Source organism: Dipteris shenzhenensis, chromosome 1 (genome assembly GCF_047967505.1).
Source record: "Dipteris shenzhenensis isolate YYH24624 ecotype China chromosome 1, Dip_SZ_1.0, whole genome shotgun sequence".
In the NCBI taxonomy this organism is placed as follows: Eukaryota; Viridiplantae; Streptophyta; class Polypodiopsida; order Gleicheniales; family Dipteridaceae; genus Dipteris; species Dipteris shenzhenensis.
Window position 1 is genome coordinate 64,011,616 of NC_141596.1, and position 18,432 is coordinate 64,030,047.

Here is an 18,432-nt window from a genome sequence, read left to right on the forward strand (position 1 = left end):
TCTCATCTCGTTTGTAAGCAAGGTACCCCATACGAATTGCCTAGTAAGAAGAGTGTAAAGAGTTCATTCACAGAAAGGCCCTACCTCCTCAGCTGCTAGAGATGAATTGAATGATTCCAATTTCCTCATTATTCCATCATATTGGGCTGAATCAAAATAAAGCATACCTTTCTGCCATAAGACACACAAAATAAAAACCAGTTACAAGGGAAAATTTTCAATACAGCATCTTCCTTCCAGGAGAATTGAGATGTATCCTACTAAGAAAGATGGTTTTCAAACTTATGAATTCAAGAGTTCTTGGAAGTGACAACACAGCACAAACACAAAAGCAACACCCTTCAAAGAAACAAGTACTTTCAGAGAGAACAGAATCCTTTCTTCAAATTATGGATGGTATTAAAACAAGGGAAATTTGTTGATCGACGAACCACAGCTTAAGCTTCACGAATCAAAACAAAAACGTGCATTTCATCCAAGGAGGACCAACCGTTAATGCTCAATCAGTGTTCTCTATGAGATCCAGAAAAACCTATGGTGCTCGAGGAGCTCACACTATGATGATTGCACAAACTTGACCATGATCAAAGCAACCTATTCCATAAAATGCAAAAGGAAAATAATGTGAAAAGGGGATATCCTAGCTCTATAGTAAAGAACCAATCAAGACGAAGGATAATGCTAAATCATGCCATGTACAGGAAAAACAAAGATTGTGGCACCAGGTCTTAAGTAAAATACCTTGGTGGTCTTGAGCTAATCATGGGATGCTTTGGAGGCAATAATGGTCCCAAAAGGCACATAGGTTGTAACTAAGATCAGTCCAAGTGCATATGAGAATCTTTGAAACATCAATGGTATGGCCATCGAATACTTAAAGACAGAAAACCTTCCAATTCTGCCATGAGACATGATTCCAAAAGAGCTAGTCCCTTCTGAGTATGCCATGTGCTCCTCTCTAAGTCAACAAGGAGTATCTGAATGAACATCAATGCATTTGGCAATACTTCGCATAAAACCTCTCACAATCCCAAATCAAACTCTCGATGTCCGCCTAGTTACATGAGAATAGTCTCTTGAGACTCCCGTAGTTCCAAGCCATGTCCCCAACAGCAGAATAAGAGATTAACCAAGAGAAGTGAGATGTACTTTATCTATCAGCTCTTCCCCAAAAGCAATTTCAAACACCTTGCAACGTTTAGAAGGACTCCAAATGTGCCCATCTAGATTGCCACCATACCAATCAATTCAGCTGAAGGCTTCAAAAATCTAGGTGATGTAGCCAAACAATTTGTGCCCTCCACTGCACATTAAGAAAAAGGTCTCCAATCTAACAGTTGCCACAGGTCCAACAAGCCATGGCCTAACACATTTGTGGAAAGATGCCTTGCACTCTTCCACATATCTACCAATGTCACTACATGTGGGTTGTACCATTACAGTGCAATTAGTCGAACAAAACACACTTATGGTGCAGGCTATGTTGCAAATGGTGAAATGGTACCAAAAGAAGAGATGGATGGAAACACGAAGAGAAGGTCCTATGTGAATGCTTGTGAGAGTGATCTCGTCACGTCAACCATTCCATCTTCTTCAACTAAACACCCAACAAGTATCGATGGTTTGCAAGGGAGAGAGAACCAACTCAACCCAAGTGTACATCAGCCCAAGGACTTCATTGTAGTCACTCAACCCCACCCGGCCGTTTTGATTCTCGCTATTCTTGTTTCCTCCACAACCCTTCTTTCCATTTGGGATGGCACAATATCTGCCATGGAGGCTTCTTTATTGATCGGCCAGCTCCAGTCGTTTTGAAAAATGACCTTCAGGAAAATTTGGCAAGCTTCACAAAAGAATGATCTTAAGGCACCTTTGGCAGGCTCCACTGCCCATCAAGAGAGTTTTTTCCCTTGGGGAAAGGATGCTATCACATTCGGTTCCGCAAACCAGAGCATTTAGAGGAGGTTCTTACATGGAGCTGTCCCACACACAGCGATTGGCTATTTCGCCATGCAGATACAAGGACATGACTTCTCACCTTTGGGAGCTGGCCTCATGTCCAACATATCCTTTCTTAGGCTTCATACAGAGTATTTACTGCACATACATGGACCATGAGACAAGGCAGAGCTTTGATCATGTTGTCAAGAGGTGGGACAGATCTTTTACAGATGCAGTTACAGTGGATCAGTCCTTTATTCCTTCCGTCCGAGAAGTCACACATGTTACGAAAGTGGAGGATCTACCACGCTTTGTTTCGCTTTGTACATCCATGATGGAGAGATCGTGCAGTCGGTAGAGTATCTTAGTCTTCCATGCATTCCATGCCAATGCTTTGCTTGTAGACGAATGGGACATCTTACCAAGATAGACTCGTCTAGCACAGATCTGCGATCATTCTCACAGAAATTGTTCTTTTGAAGCAATAGAGAGGGGAGCCTTCAGCTATCAAGATTCTTGACTTCTAATGCCAGGACGTCTCTCTCAAAGATCCTATCACGAAGATCTAGAGATTGAGGCCCTTTCAGAGCAAATCAATAGCTCTGGTTATAGACATTACCCGTCATAAGCCTTAGGCCAGGAGAGGGGCATGCCCTTTTGATTCTTCCTAAGACCTGGGTTAACCCTTGAAACTTAGGTACTAGAGTTTCTATGGTTCCTTGACCCCTGCCCTACACTTTAATCATTCTAGTCCCTTTCTACCCCTAGGTAATGACCTATAACTTAAATAACTTTTTCCGTCCCTATCTTACTCAAAATGGCTCCGATCTTAGAAACAATGTTCTTCTCTTGACTAATCCCATTGATTAGCATACTAATTTAAAAATACTGGGTACTCGTGTCACAACACGTGGAAGGATGGTTTGCCATCAATTCAGTCTCATTGGAAGCTTATGAGCTTAGGCCTTCTCACAAGTTTTAGGACATCATGGAGACTGGGGATATGCTAGCGGGGATATGCTAGACAACTTTTAGAGGAGAAACTTCATCTAGTCAAGAGGGAATGACCACCCGACTAGGGCAAAGGTGGCTTGGGACGTCATTATTCATTTATGGTGCAGAGGAGGGCTAGGAATCGGTGACACAGAGTGCCAAAGCAGTGTGTTGCTTGTGAGGTTCACTATCAAAGGCATGCTGCCTCGAAGTGAACCGTGGAGGGAGCTACTCCCTCAAAAACTTGATGAGATAGGACCAGAGTTGGGAGGCCCTTGGGAGCCCAGTACTAAGTGGATTTTTTCTAGGTTGAGGGCTTCTCGCTTGAGTGGGAGCTCAGAGGGCATGAGATGCAGTGTAAAATACACTTTTCCAAAAGTGTCCCACATCATTTGAAGAGAGGAGGCGGCAGCCCCTCCTTTTCAACCACCTTATCAGAGATCGACAACCAAACACTGTTAGGTATTGCGAGCTATTCACCACTTATATATTGCACTTGATTACGAACAGAATTAACCAGAATGATCAGAGGAAAAGATATGACACGATATGCAATCCAAACAAGATCTATTTATCATATAAATCAGAGATCAACTACCTCACGTCTACTGAGGATTTTTGGCATACAAAGACACAGAGATCACGAGGATCGACTCTACTATGGACCCCTACAATTGTGATGGCAGCTGCTAACACTTATTGACTTGAGAGCTGAGGCTATGCTCGTAAGCTCAAGATTTCTACAACAGGCATACGGCCTTGGACAAAAGGACTGATCTCATCTCATCTTCTAGCTTAAGTAGAATGTCGCATAGCCGCCTCAGATCACCGCCATGCTAGAAGAAGATGGTCGAAGCATCACGTGTCACCCATGTACCCAAACCACCTCAGTGTCACGTCCTCCTACGTATCACGACCAATCAGGTCCTTTAGGTTTGCATGGGCCAATCACAAAACATGCAAGATATACCTTAGGGAAAAATCTCGCTTCCCAAGAATGTACTCCCCTATGAGGATGTGCCTAAGAACATTCCAACAAACACACCATAGGGCAGAGACCCAATCTATCCTGGGAATCGAGCCATGGCCAACACAGTGCAAGAGTCGTCTTCTTTCACTATATCACCCCTACTTGCTCGTTGAGACAGAGAGTTACAAGGACTTAGAAAATCCCAAATCATAATAGAGGAGATTGGGAGTGTAGCTTAAGAACAATTTAGGAGCCACATGTCACACAAAGACTGCAACAATTCATGGCTTGGATATTTTACAACACATGTGATCTTGCTTTTGGTGGTGGGTACCTGAGGTCAGTCCTCATTACATTTATGGTGTGGGACGATGGCAAGATGCAAAGACGGGAGGTCAGGATGGAGGACTTTGGAGGATGTACGCCTCAAAGAGTCAAGATAGTATCTCGGATCCATGCCACAACAAAGGGTCTCGAAGGCTTTCGGTTTGGGAGAAGACACTTGCAATAGGACCCAAGATGGTGGTTTTGGAGAAACCCCGCCCCCCCATATTCCTTTGTTCACCTATTCAGTGAGATTGGGCAGGAAGATGCACATGGGGAGGATTGATCGCATGCCAGCCGCAACAGAGCCTTGGCACATACAAGAACTCTCTAAGAGGTTCCTCGGGGATTTTTGGTGCAGGCTCTAGGAGAGTTACAAGCCAAGGAAGTTCTCTGACTTCCTTTGGTTGTTGGCACATAGAGCCCTTGCAATGGGTACGTACTTGGGTTTGGTCGTTCCGGTTTTGTAAGGGAGTCATAGAGGCACTACATTTGGGATTGGGCAATGGCACAAGAGGTTTCCTAGGTTACAGACAAAGGACCTCCTTGTGGGTAAGAGGGCATTCAAGGGAGTTCGTCCTTTGAATCGGTAGGGCAAGAGTTGACCTTCATCCATACTCCGGACATCACAGAGACGACGTGGAGACCTTGACACTGCCATAGATGGGGTAGACTCCAGGGAGACTCAAGTTGCACTAGGCGCAAGAGGGACGCTTTTATCAATATGTGGGAGCCAAGCCCTTTCCTTCTAATCCTTAGACGGTGAAATAATATGGCATTAAACCAGCAGAGTGGGGTATTTGTTCAGCAGTTTGTACGAGTTAATTCCAAATAGAGCGGCGAGCCGAGGGGATATCCTTGTTCTTTGTTGTAACCTTCATTAGGGAATTGTCTTTTCCTTGGTGTCCATGTGAATAAGGATTTTATTGATAGAATCTTCTTTGCTCTGAAAAAAAAAGGAGCTTGATTCTAGTCTCTTTTATTCTTCTCAAACATGCTCGGAAAATAATCAAGTACATGTGTTTAAACACGAGTAGGATTGCCAATATATGTTGTATTATTACTAACGTGAGCATTGAGACAACCTTAGGAATATGCTTCAAAGTATAAGGTTGCATTCCATTTGTTGCAAAACCAGAACCACTAGGTGTCGATGAGCCTGCACAAGAAAAGAGAATCCGAAAGAGTTAAGTATGAAGAACAAACCCTACAAGATTATCAGCACAGGAATTCTTTGTCGAATCACACGAATATGCAACATAGTTAGAAGTAAAATTTTATAAACCAGAGACATTTTTCTAAGCTAACGTCTGAAGATGCATCTACAAATAGCACATACAAGGCAGCTCTGTGCATAGGCAATAAGCCAAGAAGCCAGGAAGAAATTCCAGCACACAATCTTTATTTTTCCATCCCCAAGCAGAATAAAAGATTCTTTCTTGCAACATGTCCATCCCTTCAACCCCTTAAAAGTTCCATACCAGATGTCAAAGATGCTTGCTGCTGGGGTACATATGCATTTGCTGCAAAAGAAAATTCGCATGGACGTCAAATCAGTTTACATATCCAGATGTCTCATGACACTCTCTCTGAAGTAAGACCCTTTAACTTGAAAGAGAGAGTATGTAAAGCATTAAACATCATGAGAAATAAAGATTTGATAAATAAAAGCTATACCTACATCTGTATAAACAACTACTGCCACATTTTTCCTTACAAGTATTGATTCCTTATACATGTGGCATTTGAAGAAAGTCTCATCCATCAACCTTGCTCAATATTCTTGTGGATCTTCCTCAATTGTCTCTTTGCAAACGAGCCCAACGTAAGGCCTCTACAATTTGGATAATCCAAATATCTCAACAAAAGCTGAGGATAGAAATTCACTTTTCCTCTAGCCTCTTTTCAAATTTTCAAGCAAACGGAACTCAATCTTTGAAGATTAACATTCTTGTGTGGGCCGTCTATTGTTTGCCTTGTGCCTCACCAATATGCTCTTTAGCCTCTTCTGTGATGTCTTGCAGCTTGCAAAGTCATTATTGTCAGGTACTTCGACTTTGTTTACCATACAACAGCAAAAGAGGCTTCCCATATGTTAGCATGTATGTTGTAAATTGTGCAAAATGGCCTATATGATTGAACACTGACTGCAGAATAACAACAATGAGATTATACTAGATTGGCCCTCCAATGGAGGAAGAGTGCCCTTGTGATAAAACTCGTTTGCTACAATGACACCTACATGCAAGATGTCAAAGAGAAGAGCATACACATGCATACAAGGTGGTTGAGAGAGAATCCATGTTGGCACATGAAGAGGGATACCCCTTCATTTGTGACTCTTGAGTTCACTGAAAGACCACCTTCACATTTAACTCTACCCTTCACCTCCAACTCATAGACCTGCCATTGAATATATCCTTCCCTATCCTACACCCCTTAGGACCTACTGTTAACTGATATTGGCCATTATTACTATTCACAGCACTTGTTCCCATCAAGACTTGACGAAGTGAACAAAACAAAGACAAAAACTGCTCATTGTGGGATGCTTTGCAACCTCCTAGCTATGATATGCAACTCCCTCTGACAAGAGTATAGCCCATAAATAGGCCCTAGACAGGCACTTCTCGCTGCCCTCTACAGACCCTGCAGACTTGACCTAATCCAGGACCTTTCCCCACCCTAAATGCTGGACAGGGTGGCCTTAAAGGCTTGCCCTCAGTTGACTAGTCATCTCAAAGGGAATGCTAGGAGGATTGCTCAGATAGATGCAGCTATCCCTCTAGAGTGGGCCTCTACAAATGGGGGACAGTGGTGAGGACACTTTGGTCTTCAGAGTAAATCCTGGAGGCAGGTTAGTCAAATCATATGATTCTGTTGTAGCTTAATGATGTGCACCTGCAACCAGTCAGAGTAGCAGGCTTTGTAATTCAGATCTGTTTTGCTTTGGCTAGTAGGTAGATCCTCGTTTGGCGGATGTACCTCTTGGTATTTAAAGGCTTTGGCTTTTTCCCATCAAGTCTCTTCAATGGAGTGGGAGAGAATTGTGCACATAACCACACAAAGGGTCTTCTTTTCTTTGAATTCAAAGTCATGCCAGAAAATTTCAGACCTTCCAGAGCTCACCATTGGGAGAGCTTTGAGATGCCTTCGGAGATTCAAATATATTTTTGGAGGAGGCTTTGGAAATCCCTCAGAAATACTCTTCTTTTGGCTTTCTATTCATGGAGGGATTGTAGTAAATCAATGGAGGAGCAATTCTGGAGCTGATCCCTCTTGCCCACAGTGCTTATCAGCTGATGAGTCTATTCAGCAGTGCTTTTGGGACAGCTATGTGGAGCATGCTAAGAGGTGCATTATTCGTGTTTACAACTATCTGATCCAAGGTTACATGAGTGAGATGCAGCCAAATTTGTGTCACATGTGGGCATCTCCTCTAGTCTTCATGGGTTGGATACTAGATTTGCAAGTGAAGAAATTGCAAGAGATTTCTTTAGATGGATTGTTTTTGGTATCAAATCACTCGTTTTCCTACCTGTTTTTGGGATCAAAATTGCACACGCAAACCCTAGAGGTAGCCTTCAGAAATGTACCCCCTGTATAAGGATCAGAAAATGAAGTATCGATCATGGTAGAATTCTGCCCAGTATTCTGCAGAATGAATTCAACAACTTGCTGACGGTATGTCAATGGAAGGTTTTCACCCAATAGCCAACGATCAGCGACAAAGTAAGGGTTATCTGCAACACAACTTAGATCAGTACCCAAAAATGAAAAATCAAGCAACCCCTGATTTTGTAAACTACCTCAAATACATAGCCCGGACCAAATGTTATATTGCAATCCATGTCATATATTTGCACAATGCTCAATCTTTTACACGTTTCTGACGTGAAGACAAAGCATTACCTCCTCTGTTGTAGGGCAGCTTTCGGGTTGGCTCACCATCACCGATATCCACATCAAACACTAGGGACAAAAAGTCAGCATGGAAACAGAACAGAAAAAATATTTCTTGTCCATACCTGAGAAGCAGGGTTGCACTTCGACTACATATTAAGAACAGTTGAACTTTTAAAGGAAAGAACTACAATAAAAAGTTCAGTCTCACCAAAGTCGTATTGCAGACCATTCAGTGTCGGCCTAGTGTCAAGATTGCCAGGTCCCTCAACGATTTCTCCAATCTAGTCAGAGATCCGGGTAGAGAAAACAAAATACTGAACCTTCAACAATGATGTTTCATACATAAATACCAAATAAAATTCTGATTTTCCCACTCTATGCTCAAGCACATACCTTGTCCCATTGAAATTCTTTTGTATTCCAAGAATATGCAACACCATTATCCCCTTCCCTGATAATTTTGGTTTGACCATCTTTGGTTCCTGGTCAAACAAATGCCCATCCACAAAAGTCATATAAGGCATTGTAAGGCATGCTTGTAATGCAGAATACTCAGAACTCAAAGCACTGACTAACACTAGGAGTTCAAGCGCACTGAGCAAGAATAAAATGAAGACAACACATATATTTCTATTAGTGATCCCTGCCAGTTTATAGACTTTGGAATACATGATGGCAAGTCACAAGATGATACAATCAAAGCTGCCCTGATTGTGGCCCTGCATTCTAAGGATGCTTGGCAATGTCCCAGAACCAAACATATCCACATGCCATGAGTAGCGGTCTCATAGATAGGACTATTCCACCAGATATACTAAAACACTATCCCATGCTACTTGTGAAACCAGATGTTTTCTTTCGGCTTATCAATGCACTGTCTCCCCATGTTGGACGCTCCAGGTGGGGCTTTCATTTGACATTTCTTGTCATTTCACTTGCACTCGTATTAGAATACATGGATTCTTCGCACACTCCAAATGGTGTCCCAGCAACCAATTCTTCAAAAGAAGGACAAGACCTCCATATGTATGAGCATGCCAAAGAGAGACTTCTAAGATGAGAAACTTTGCGAATTGAATTTTTGCACCTGGTAGAAATCAACTCGCAATCAGATGTATTAGTTGTTGGAGTCAGCCTGAATTCATCAAACTGTTTTGCACTCAAGTTAAGTAGCGAAATGTGAAACAACTGTCAAAGAGACACCTGTGGATGATTCTCCAATCTTCTCTAACTAAGAGGACAATAGACAAAAGATAAATGAAGCTGCAATTTCAACCCAAAGCAGACTTCTCAACCACAAGGACCCTTTTCTTGGATAAGAAGAAATCAATAAGCTCATTTTTCAGGATAAATCTGCGGATCCAAGCAAGCTTGGCTTTAGAGGGTGAGCACGTTCAGGAGGTATGGGAGAGGTTCCTTTCTTCTCTAGTTGAGTTTCCCCATCACTACCCAGGATTTGGTCGAGCAGAGTCCCATTTTCCTTGGCCCGTGTTTGATGTTCATCATTCCATGATACCATGGCTTTACAGTTGAGGACATGGACACAACTCACCATGTGCTACAGCTCCCAGTGACACTATGTTTTCCAGTGCCAAGGAGTACCGCCCCATCTGGTATTTTATTGGAAGTTGCTTCGGTACTATGCTAGAGTCCTCACCACAGCAGCCTTGGTTCTTACAGATGATGTGGTTCACCGGCTCAGGGTGTACCACAAAGTATCCAGAGTCCCTGCCCAAGTATCCTTCTTGAGACACTGGATGGGGGTGAGCTTTGGCAGAGGATTGAGACCTCGAACCTTTCAAGGACAATGCCTTCGATGTAGGCAGATGGGACATTTCCCGAGAGCCTGCCCTCACAGTGGAGGATGGGCCCCCCCACCTGCAACCTTGCTCGGCCCAGTAGTGGGAAGGTCAAGAACCCGTCTAGCCACAATAGCAGGAGTCCCCCTAGGGAGGCTTCTAAGGGGGTTTAGAGTAGAGTAGACAAGAAAAGGCTGAGCAAGAGGGCTGCAAAGAAATGTAGACACCACACATGTCGTCAAGTGAGCACCGATTCCCCACCAGCCCGTTCGCCTCACAAGAAGCAGGCACAGAGAGCCCCCTCGAAGTCCCAGCCTCCTTAGGGAGAGGTTTTCTTCGACCTTCCGGCAAAGCTCCCGCGCGGCTTCTCAGAGCCTGGTTACAGGAAGGTTTCCCCTTCTGCCCACCCACTTCCAGTTCTTTTCTCTCTTTTTTGTAATAAATATATATTATCAAAAATATTTTACAAAAGGTCTTATAGCCACCATGTGACATACAAGCTTTCCCTCAGTAATTACTTTGAACCACCAGTGCAGCTCAGAGTACCCTCATCCAATATATAGTCATGTCATTCTCCGCCAAATGAGCTAACCGTAAGGAAGAGACTTGCCACAAAGAAGCCCTTTGACACGACCTATGTGCTTTAATACCATATTTTGCATCAAGTATGAATGCATTAATCGTTAACCAAATATGCCACAAACTTGTCCATTTCTACAAAATGAAAGATGACTGAAATCTTGCCAAAAAACCAGTCTTTAATCTTTGTGGGCCTATTAGTCAATAGGCGAGAAATGAAATCCCGCACTTGCTTTGCCACCAGACATGAAATGAAAAGATGTGGAGAAGTTTCGTACAAAACATACATTTACCAAAAAGCAATCCGCCGCTTTCACAACTGGTCCCCCATTGGTAACTAGCATGCGCCAGAGGAACACTTTTCCTTGATATGAAATCTTAGACCACCAGCCTGCAAAAGTACTTCCTACCACCAAGCCCTACTCTTCCTCATGTTTCATACCCAATTAGTGATCCACCACTTATCTTTCATCATCACATGGTACAATAAATTTGTTGTATCGTGTGAGCCCCTAGGGATTCAATATTTGCACCGAGCCCTCGACTCCTTCCGTACATGGGGCCGGGGGGGTCTTCTTCAGCCAGAGACTTATGGAGACCTAGAGATGGATGGTGCCCTGGATCACTGCAGAAAGAGACACATGGAGACATGGATGGGGCCTTGGATTTGCTCAAGTGGCAACGGATCAAAGTATTGGGCCATCTCGGAAAGGGGTGAACCATAGACCCGACAACAGTCCCTCGGGGACAAGATAGGTCATATTATGATTATCTGCATTTATGGGACATAGATAATCCTGCCTTCTTGTCATATAATGATGTTTTCTTATGTTTGTAATTTTTAGTATCTTTCTTTGGGACTGTTTTCTGTAATATAATGACGAGAGAGAGAGAGAGAGAGAGAGAGAGAGATTTTATTAAAACTCTTCGGAAGACACACACACACACACTTTTTATTAAAACTCTTCGGAAGAGAGAGAGAGAGAGAGACTTTATTCAAATTCTTCGGAAGACTAGGGTCTATGAGACTAAGAAAGTCTTGATACAATGAGCTGAGGGGTGGAGCCTCTAAATAGTCATGATGAACACGAGAAAAACCATGATCATAGCAATACTGATACATAAAGAGAGAATCCTCTGAACTAATGGAGAGGGTGAGGGCTGGCGGCACTGTGATGACGATCTAGGGAGTGAGTAGGTATGGAGTGTAGGGTAGTGCAGCAGCAAAGGGAAAGAGAGAGGGGGGGGGGGGGGGGGGGGGGGGGAGGTTGTATGGTGTCCATACATTGTAGGGACGGAGAAGGGGATGGGAAGATGACGAGAAGGTGGAGGCAGAAGAGGGGTAGGGAGGGCTGAGACAAGTTGAAAGGACTTCGAGGCGTGCTGGAGGGGTTGAGAGGAGTGGGGCGATGGTAAGAGACGGGTGGAGAGGGGAAGGATAGGAGTGTCACTTGTTGTGATGCCCCTTATCCCCTACCTCCTATTGATCTCTACATTGATGAGCTAGCTTCTTTGTGGGGACACGAGGGCTGCTCCCTTTGTGAGGTACAATGGGATCCAAGCGAGTGGTTTTGGCCCTCGAAAGTAGGGGATTCCAAGAGGGGTATTGAGGTGCCCTCCTTTTCATATAGTACACACATTGGCCATTGTCTTCACTGGGAGGCGGCTACCTGGTCTCTTCAAGGGCAATAGGGGCCCCAAGAAGTCATTTCTAGGCTCTGGTCGCAATTGTGGACCACCCCTGGCCATGGAAGATGGCATACTTCTTCTGCATGGCGGCCCATGGAGGTTTACACATTGTCCCATGGCTCAGCAGATGCATGTTGATGTGAGGTGCCATCAATGTGCAAATAGAGACCTCGAGACATTCTTAGCTGGCTCAAGGTGTTTCGTATAAGATGCTGAGGAGTCAGACATTCTCAGCTGATATGATCTACTATTCGCAGATACCATAATGGGACATGTACTACTACAACGGTCATTATCCTTGACACGGGTCACTAGCACATATTTGTGATGGTAGGTCAAGGGTGGTATAGTTTTGTTCACACTTGTTTTCACACACAAATATATACTCAGCTTTTTGTACTAATCGTTATTCTACACAGCAGAAATTTTATGCTCAACAATGACACTCATATGGAACATCTAACTTGAGCTATGAGGATGTCAAAGTCAGCTTTTGAGAGAAGCATACACATAGCCAGAGACTGGACAGGCTTGCGAGTAAATAGGTTGCTTTTGGTGAAGTCCTCCTTGCTTTCCCATCATAGGGTTGTCCATGGACCTAGTTTGCATAATCAGTCAGTGCTGAAGGACAGCCTAAAAAGAAGATATAACTTCTAGGCTTCTTGTAAACAGACATTTTCTTTTGCTGGGAGCATTTTGTAGCTTTCTAGGTAGTTTACCTGAGCTGGTAGTATAACTTTCTAGGGTCAGAGAGTAGATATGTTTAGATATTCACATGTTAGCGTTTGACATCCTATGGGATCTACCCCTAAATATAAAAAGAGGAGGGGTGTCCTACCATCATACCATCACCAAAGATCATTCAGCACAACTGATTCCTAATCCAAGAAGAAGATTTTCTACAACGTGTCTCACACTTGTGAGCAGGCCTTATGTTTGTTATTTAAATAGGTCTCCTGAATGTACAGCTTGCATTATCTCCTACCCAAGAAGGACTCTGAATGTTAATTTCATCTGTCCTTTATTTTTTCCTTGAAGCCCAACTTAGCAACACAATATCTCTTTCTTGCTAAAGAGATCCATATGCACAGACACACTTGATGGTTCCCAGGTCCACCCATCTCACACTTTGGCCAGTAGTTGGACAAACATTGTACACACTTTTATGGGGAGGACTATCTCCTGGAGAGGCTGTCCCTTCTTCTTAGAGTTCACTGCTGGTTTGAGGTGGCACTTTCAGCCTCAGCCCTGGATCTTTACCAGGCTTTTTTAATAAGAACTCTTATGCTATGCATTGTGTACTCTTGCGTTATGCACTTGCTCTTTGGGATTTTTTCACAGTTAATAGAAGTCTTTTCCATGAAATAATAAAACAAGTATATAAGAAAATTTCAAAAAGAGACATTTTCTGTGCATGCATGCATTTTCTTTGGATTGATATGAGGAGGACAAAGATGATGGTGTATTTTATGTATAACATTTGGCGATGTTAGGACACCATTAGAGCATAGGACCCTTATCCAAATCTGTTTCAAACGTTATAGACATCAAATGTTTGGGTGTTTCAAACACTTGGAAGTAGAGAAGGGCCGTTCTGCAACATAAAGGAGACTTCAGAAACACATCACATCTGAGAAAAGCAGGTAGCCACGTTGTACACAGATAGAAGCAAGAGGAGCCAAAGAGCATTCTATGAAAAATATTTGATTCAGGCACACCTGGCTGCTTAAGAGCCTCAACACTTGGTAGATCTTGGAGTTTCACACCGCCAACCATCTTTCTGCAAAAAATGTTGATGAAGTTGAAAGTGAATGTCTGACAAATTCATTCCCCTAGTCCCTTCCTACTGCAACACTTCAAACTCTTGAGTCTTGTCCACTTTCCCTATAGTCATAAACATTGTCTTGAGAACACATATCAGGCTGTGTCTGGCCAATACTCAGCACTTACATACGACTTTTCCAAGCGGAAATGTGTGCTTCATATGCTTCCACTTCATCTGGCAATGCGAACCGGCCATGATTTTTTGTCCAGATTCTCACAACGCCATCAGAGCACGCTGTGATCAGGTCCCCATTTGGTAGAAACTTGACATCCCAAACACAACCTGGATGTTGTATGCTTTGGCAGCATACTCCATCTGATATGCAATCAGTATTGGTTAAGTATTTATAAGGAAAGCATCCATCCTTTTTATTTGAGAAAAATAGAGAAGTTCTTTACTTGCCCTAAACCATGCGTAAAGAATGGGACACGGAAGGGAGTTACTTTTCCAAATCTTTGCGAAGCAGTCTTCGCTACCAGATGCAACATCCCCTGAAGCATGTGCAGCAACACAGTAAACTAAAGCAGTGTGTCCAATCATCTCCAGTAGAACCTCTCCCGTTGCAGACCATAACCTCACAGACCTGCGTGGAACTTCAAACTTAGTAATGGAAGTATTATTGTGATTGCAGCTTGATCAAAAGCATTACGAGAATGAACTCCAAAAGGACCACAAAATAAGAGCCTACAGCTGCATAACTTGAACTTTTCTCAGATTATCATCTTGGCTCGGAATTTAAGAAAACGTAATCCAGTCATAATACATTAAAACAACCACAAATGTGATGGTGTATATCCCTGTGCAGACCAAATAGATTGCAAAGAGGGGAGACATTAACACCAGCTTTCATATAAAGAATTAACAGCTCGCAGAAAAGATTTACATCAGGTTTTTTTTCAAAAGGTGAACTTCTATTAAGTATGACAAAAATACAGAAATCCCTGATAAACGCGTATGAGAACCTCATACAAGAATCATGCAGAAAGAAATGAAGTTGTTGTGACCAATCTAGAGAGTGGTAGTGCTATGAGGGGCCTATGGCATGCATGAATAACAATGTGTGGTCATCAAAGAGGATCCCTTGCAATTCTACACATTTAGAAGCTGGTTATAATTTCTGAGCTTTCGGTGCTTCTACAGAGATCATTGCTTACAGATCGCAGAGGAGCTTTCGAGTATCTTTCCACAGGCTACAGGTTGCGACAGGACAAGCAGAGGGCATCCCAGGCAAAAGAAAGACAGAAAGAAGGTTTATTAAAGTCTTCGGAAGACCGATGGGTCTATGAGACTGTGAAAAAAACCTGGCTAGAGGGGTGGAGCTACTAACCCAGCATCCACACCCATACAAAGATAGAAAAACTGTATCCTACATAGTCACATCAAACAATAATAATAATCATATACAACATAACCATCCTCCACTGCCGTCATAATACAGAGTGCTCCAGGACAATGTGGCCTCCCCTCGTCAAGTGTAAGGGAGCGATAGCATGAAATCAGATATGGAGTGCTGTCGGCCCCCAGTGGGTGCAGTCCTACACTGTCTCCTACTCACGACTCTGCGTTTGACCAGAGCGACCATCACAATTGTCAGTCAGGCTCCCACTTTAAACATGGAGGGAATGTCCCCAAATGTAATCTATGCATCAACCCTCTGTCTAAGCTGTCGTGTCACTGGCTCTGGGTCACGATCATGCCTAAGACCTATAGAGCGGGCATCCGTGTGATCCGGCTGAAAGAACTCGGTGATCATGCTCTGAGATGAGTCCAATTGGGTCTGCTCCTCATGTCTCTGAGATCAGAGTAGGTGCTCACAATGCCTAACTGCCTCATGAATGAACCCAGCCAGGCAACTCTGATCTGGATAAGAGAGAAATAGGGATAACACCCCAAAACTATCTCTGAATAGACAATAGAATTGCCCCTGATCTCATAGTAAACAAGGCATCTGAAGATGAAACGTTCCTCCGACTCAACCTCCTGTAGGCTACACAGAGTACAAATGTGCCCCTCCATAGATAGACCCTCTACTCGGCCACTCTCAATGTGGAGTCTACGTGAAGAGACCCGAAGCTGCCCAATCGAGATCCTCAATGAATGGGGTAAGTCTACCCTGGCAGGCCAATGAACCCCTCATCCGAGATACGTAGGCAATGATCTCTGTAGAAGCTAAGCTTTACAAGGATCTCAGCCGGTTCCAACCAGGTCTGGAATGTGTGTAGCTATACAAGATCCTCACGTATGACCTCCTCATGATACTGCAGTGGGAAAAATGACGCATCGGAAAGGAGGAAGTCTATCCACATGTAACCCCAGTCACTCAAACCATATCACTGTGTGCGCATACCCTGACTCAATATCAGTAGATAATGACCTGGAAAGCTGCAATGGTGACGATCCTCCCGATGCATCATGGCCCGAGATGTATTGAAGATCATAACCTTGGTTTTACCAAAGTTGACCTTCAGATCATGCGACTCCAGAAAGACTGTAGTGCATCGAGATGTCTCTAGAGCCCCTCTAATGAGGACGATAGAAGTACCACATCATCTGCATGAAGCAATATCTAAATCAAAGTGCCAACAAGAGAGCATCACGTCCCCCCCTAACGTCTGCATGATTGTCCCATGATATAGTCAAATACGATGGAGCCCCCTCTATGAGGGAAGTAAGTAAAACCACCCGAGAATGGCCATCTGTCAAGACCATTATAAATAACGAGATTGTGCATCTTGCCGAGATCAAGCAATGCCTGACCATAACATGTGACCAGGGCTCGCTTGTCTCTACTGAAACTCACAACAAACCTACATGCACTAGGTCAATATCTAGTAACATAATAGAGTCATCTCTGAAGTCGAGGAGTGACACCTGACGTGTCCTTGTCCTCATGTTGAAGTCCCAACCAAAAGAACTTCCCTACGACCTCGAGAAATCAACGATATCCTACTAGAGGGCTGCGAATGGTGATGTCTCTGTCTCCTCTCGGACATCTTGGGTAAAGTGTGAGGTCTCGGGGGGAAAGTAGCATACTGCTATGAGCCTTGGTTACTTGTGTGTCAAATCCAGATCCAGAGGAACCTAGAGTCTGAGTCTGTCTTCTCTACTGAGATGGCCCCTAAAAGAGAAAACTTGTAGAGAACTGCTACTCCGCCAGATCCTCATACTCCTCTAGTGTCCCTCATCTCATCTCTGTAAGCTGCCTACCACGGGTAGAGGATGCTCTGGACTCTGATGTGTCTCTGTATAGAAGACTATGTCACGACCTGTATAGGGTTCCAAGAAATTCCTTGGTTCCAACCATAAGGTACCATTACAGTTCCAAACGGTGCAAGATAGTCTCAGATATCTGAGTCCCATAGAGCTCATCCCCTATGTGGGAGAGGAGCCCTGTGCCGGACGGGGGCTAGTAAAAAGTCGCCCATCTCATACGACCGCCCACTTCTTGTCCTTCCCATCCTTCCCCCACTTTCTATCCTTCCGGGCCTGATCTCCATGTTGTATCAGAATGCGCCTCTCTTCTACCTGTAGGGGGTGAGATCCTCATCCATGGAGATCGATGGGTGGTCTCAGAGAACTGATCTACGTCGTAAAGCCGCAAATCGCGCCTGCACATCATGAAAGCGTATAATGAGGGGCTGCTCTCGATTGGGGTCTATTCCCACCTGCTAGGCCCTCTCGATCCCATGCTCTACTACCCCGAGAGTGGTGGCCACAAACCTAGCTGCATCACTCATCGGTGTGCTCTCGGTGCGCGGGATGCCACGGACCCTGATGTTGAGAGCCTTACTAGCTCTCTGCTACTACTCTAGAAGAGTGACCGAAACAGTTGCCTTCGCAGGGGTTCCCATTTGGCCCCATCTACCCATCTTGATGTCTCCTCAATGACAAATTGCATGCTTGCAATCTGTGCCTCAACAGCTAGCGTGCTCCATGGGATCTGCACTTTATGTGATATACAGGAGACTGAGACTGACAATTGCCATGCTTCCAGATACCCTACATATTATGAGATCGGTGGACGGGACCACTATCTTTTCGGTACGGGTTTCAGCCCACTCAGAGAGTTCTTGGCACATCTAGATCAGCAGCGAGTGGCTATTTGTCTGCTTGAGGCCTAGCTCATACGAGCACATAGGAGAGCACATGACGGAGCAGCCAAGCCTTGATCACGGATTTTTTCTCCGAGGACCCGAGCCAACAAGGATAGGAGGGGGTCAGACACGGGAGAGATCCAAAGGACACGACTCGCCAGATCCGGCCCCAAGTGGACACTCACATGAGAATAAAGCATGGAAAACAGCAGACACAAAGGGGAAAGAGGCACACAACAAGAGACTACAAGTTAATAGTCTGGAAAAATAAGAGAGACTTTGTAAGAAAAAAAAAGCTTAAACACTTTGAAG

The 18,432-nt window shown here is 44.0% G+C and overlaps 1 protein-coding gene across 1 annotated transcript in view; it reads right to left on the minus strand.

Moving 5' to 3' along the window:
• LOC147906195 (transducin family protein / WD-40 repeat family protein) overlaps positions 1-18,432 on the minus strand; it is a 170,334-nt gene that overhangs the window by 84,780 nt on the left and 67,122 nt on the right. Inside the window, exons 6-15 of the mRNA XM_087377003.1 lie at positions 14,470-14,609; positions 14,152-14,341; positions 13,920-13,981; positions 8,528-8,616; positions 8,343-8,415; positions 8,141-8,200; positions 7,825-7,971; positions 5,710-5,751; positions 5,314-5,387; positions 85-171 (exon numbers count right to left, since the gene is read on the minus strand). Coding sequence (XP_087233129.1) covers positions 85-171; positions 5,314-5,387; positions 5,710-5,751; positions 7,825-7,971; positions 8,141-8,200; positions 8,343-8,415; positions 8,528-8,616; positions 13,920-13,981; positions 14,152-14,341; positions 14,470-14,609 — 964 coding nt within the window. The remainder of the gene's footprint in view (positions 1-84; positions 172-5,313; positions 5,388-5,709; positions 5,752-7,824; positions 7,972-8,140; positions 8,201-8,342; positions 8,416-8,527; positions 8,617-13,919; positions 13,982-14,151; positions 14,342-14,469; positions 14,610-18,432) is intronic.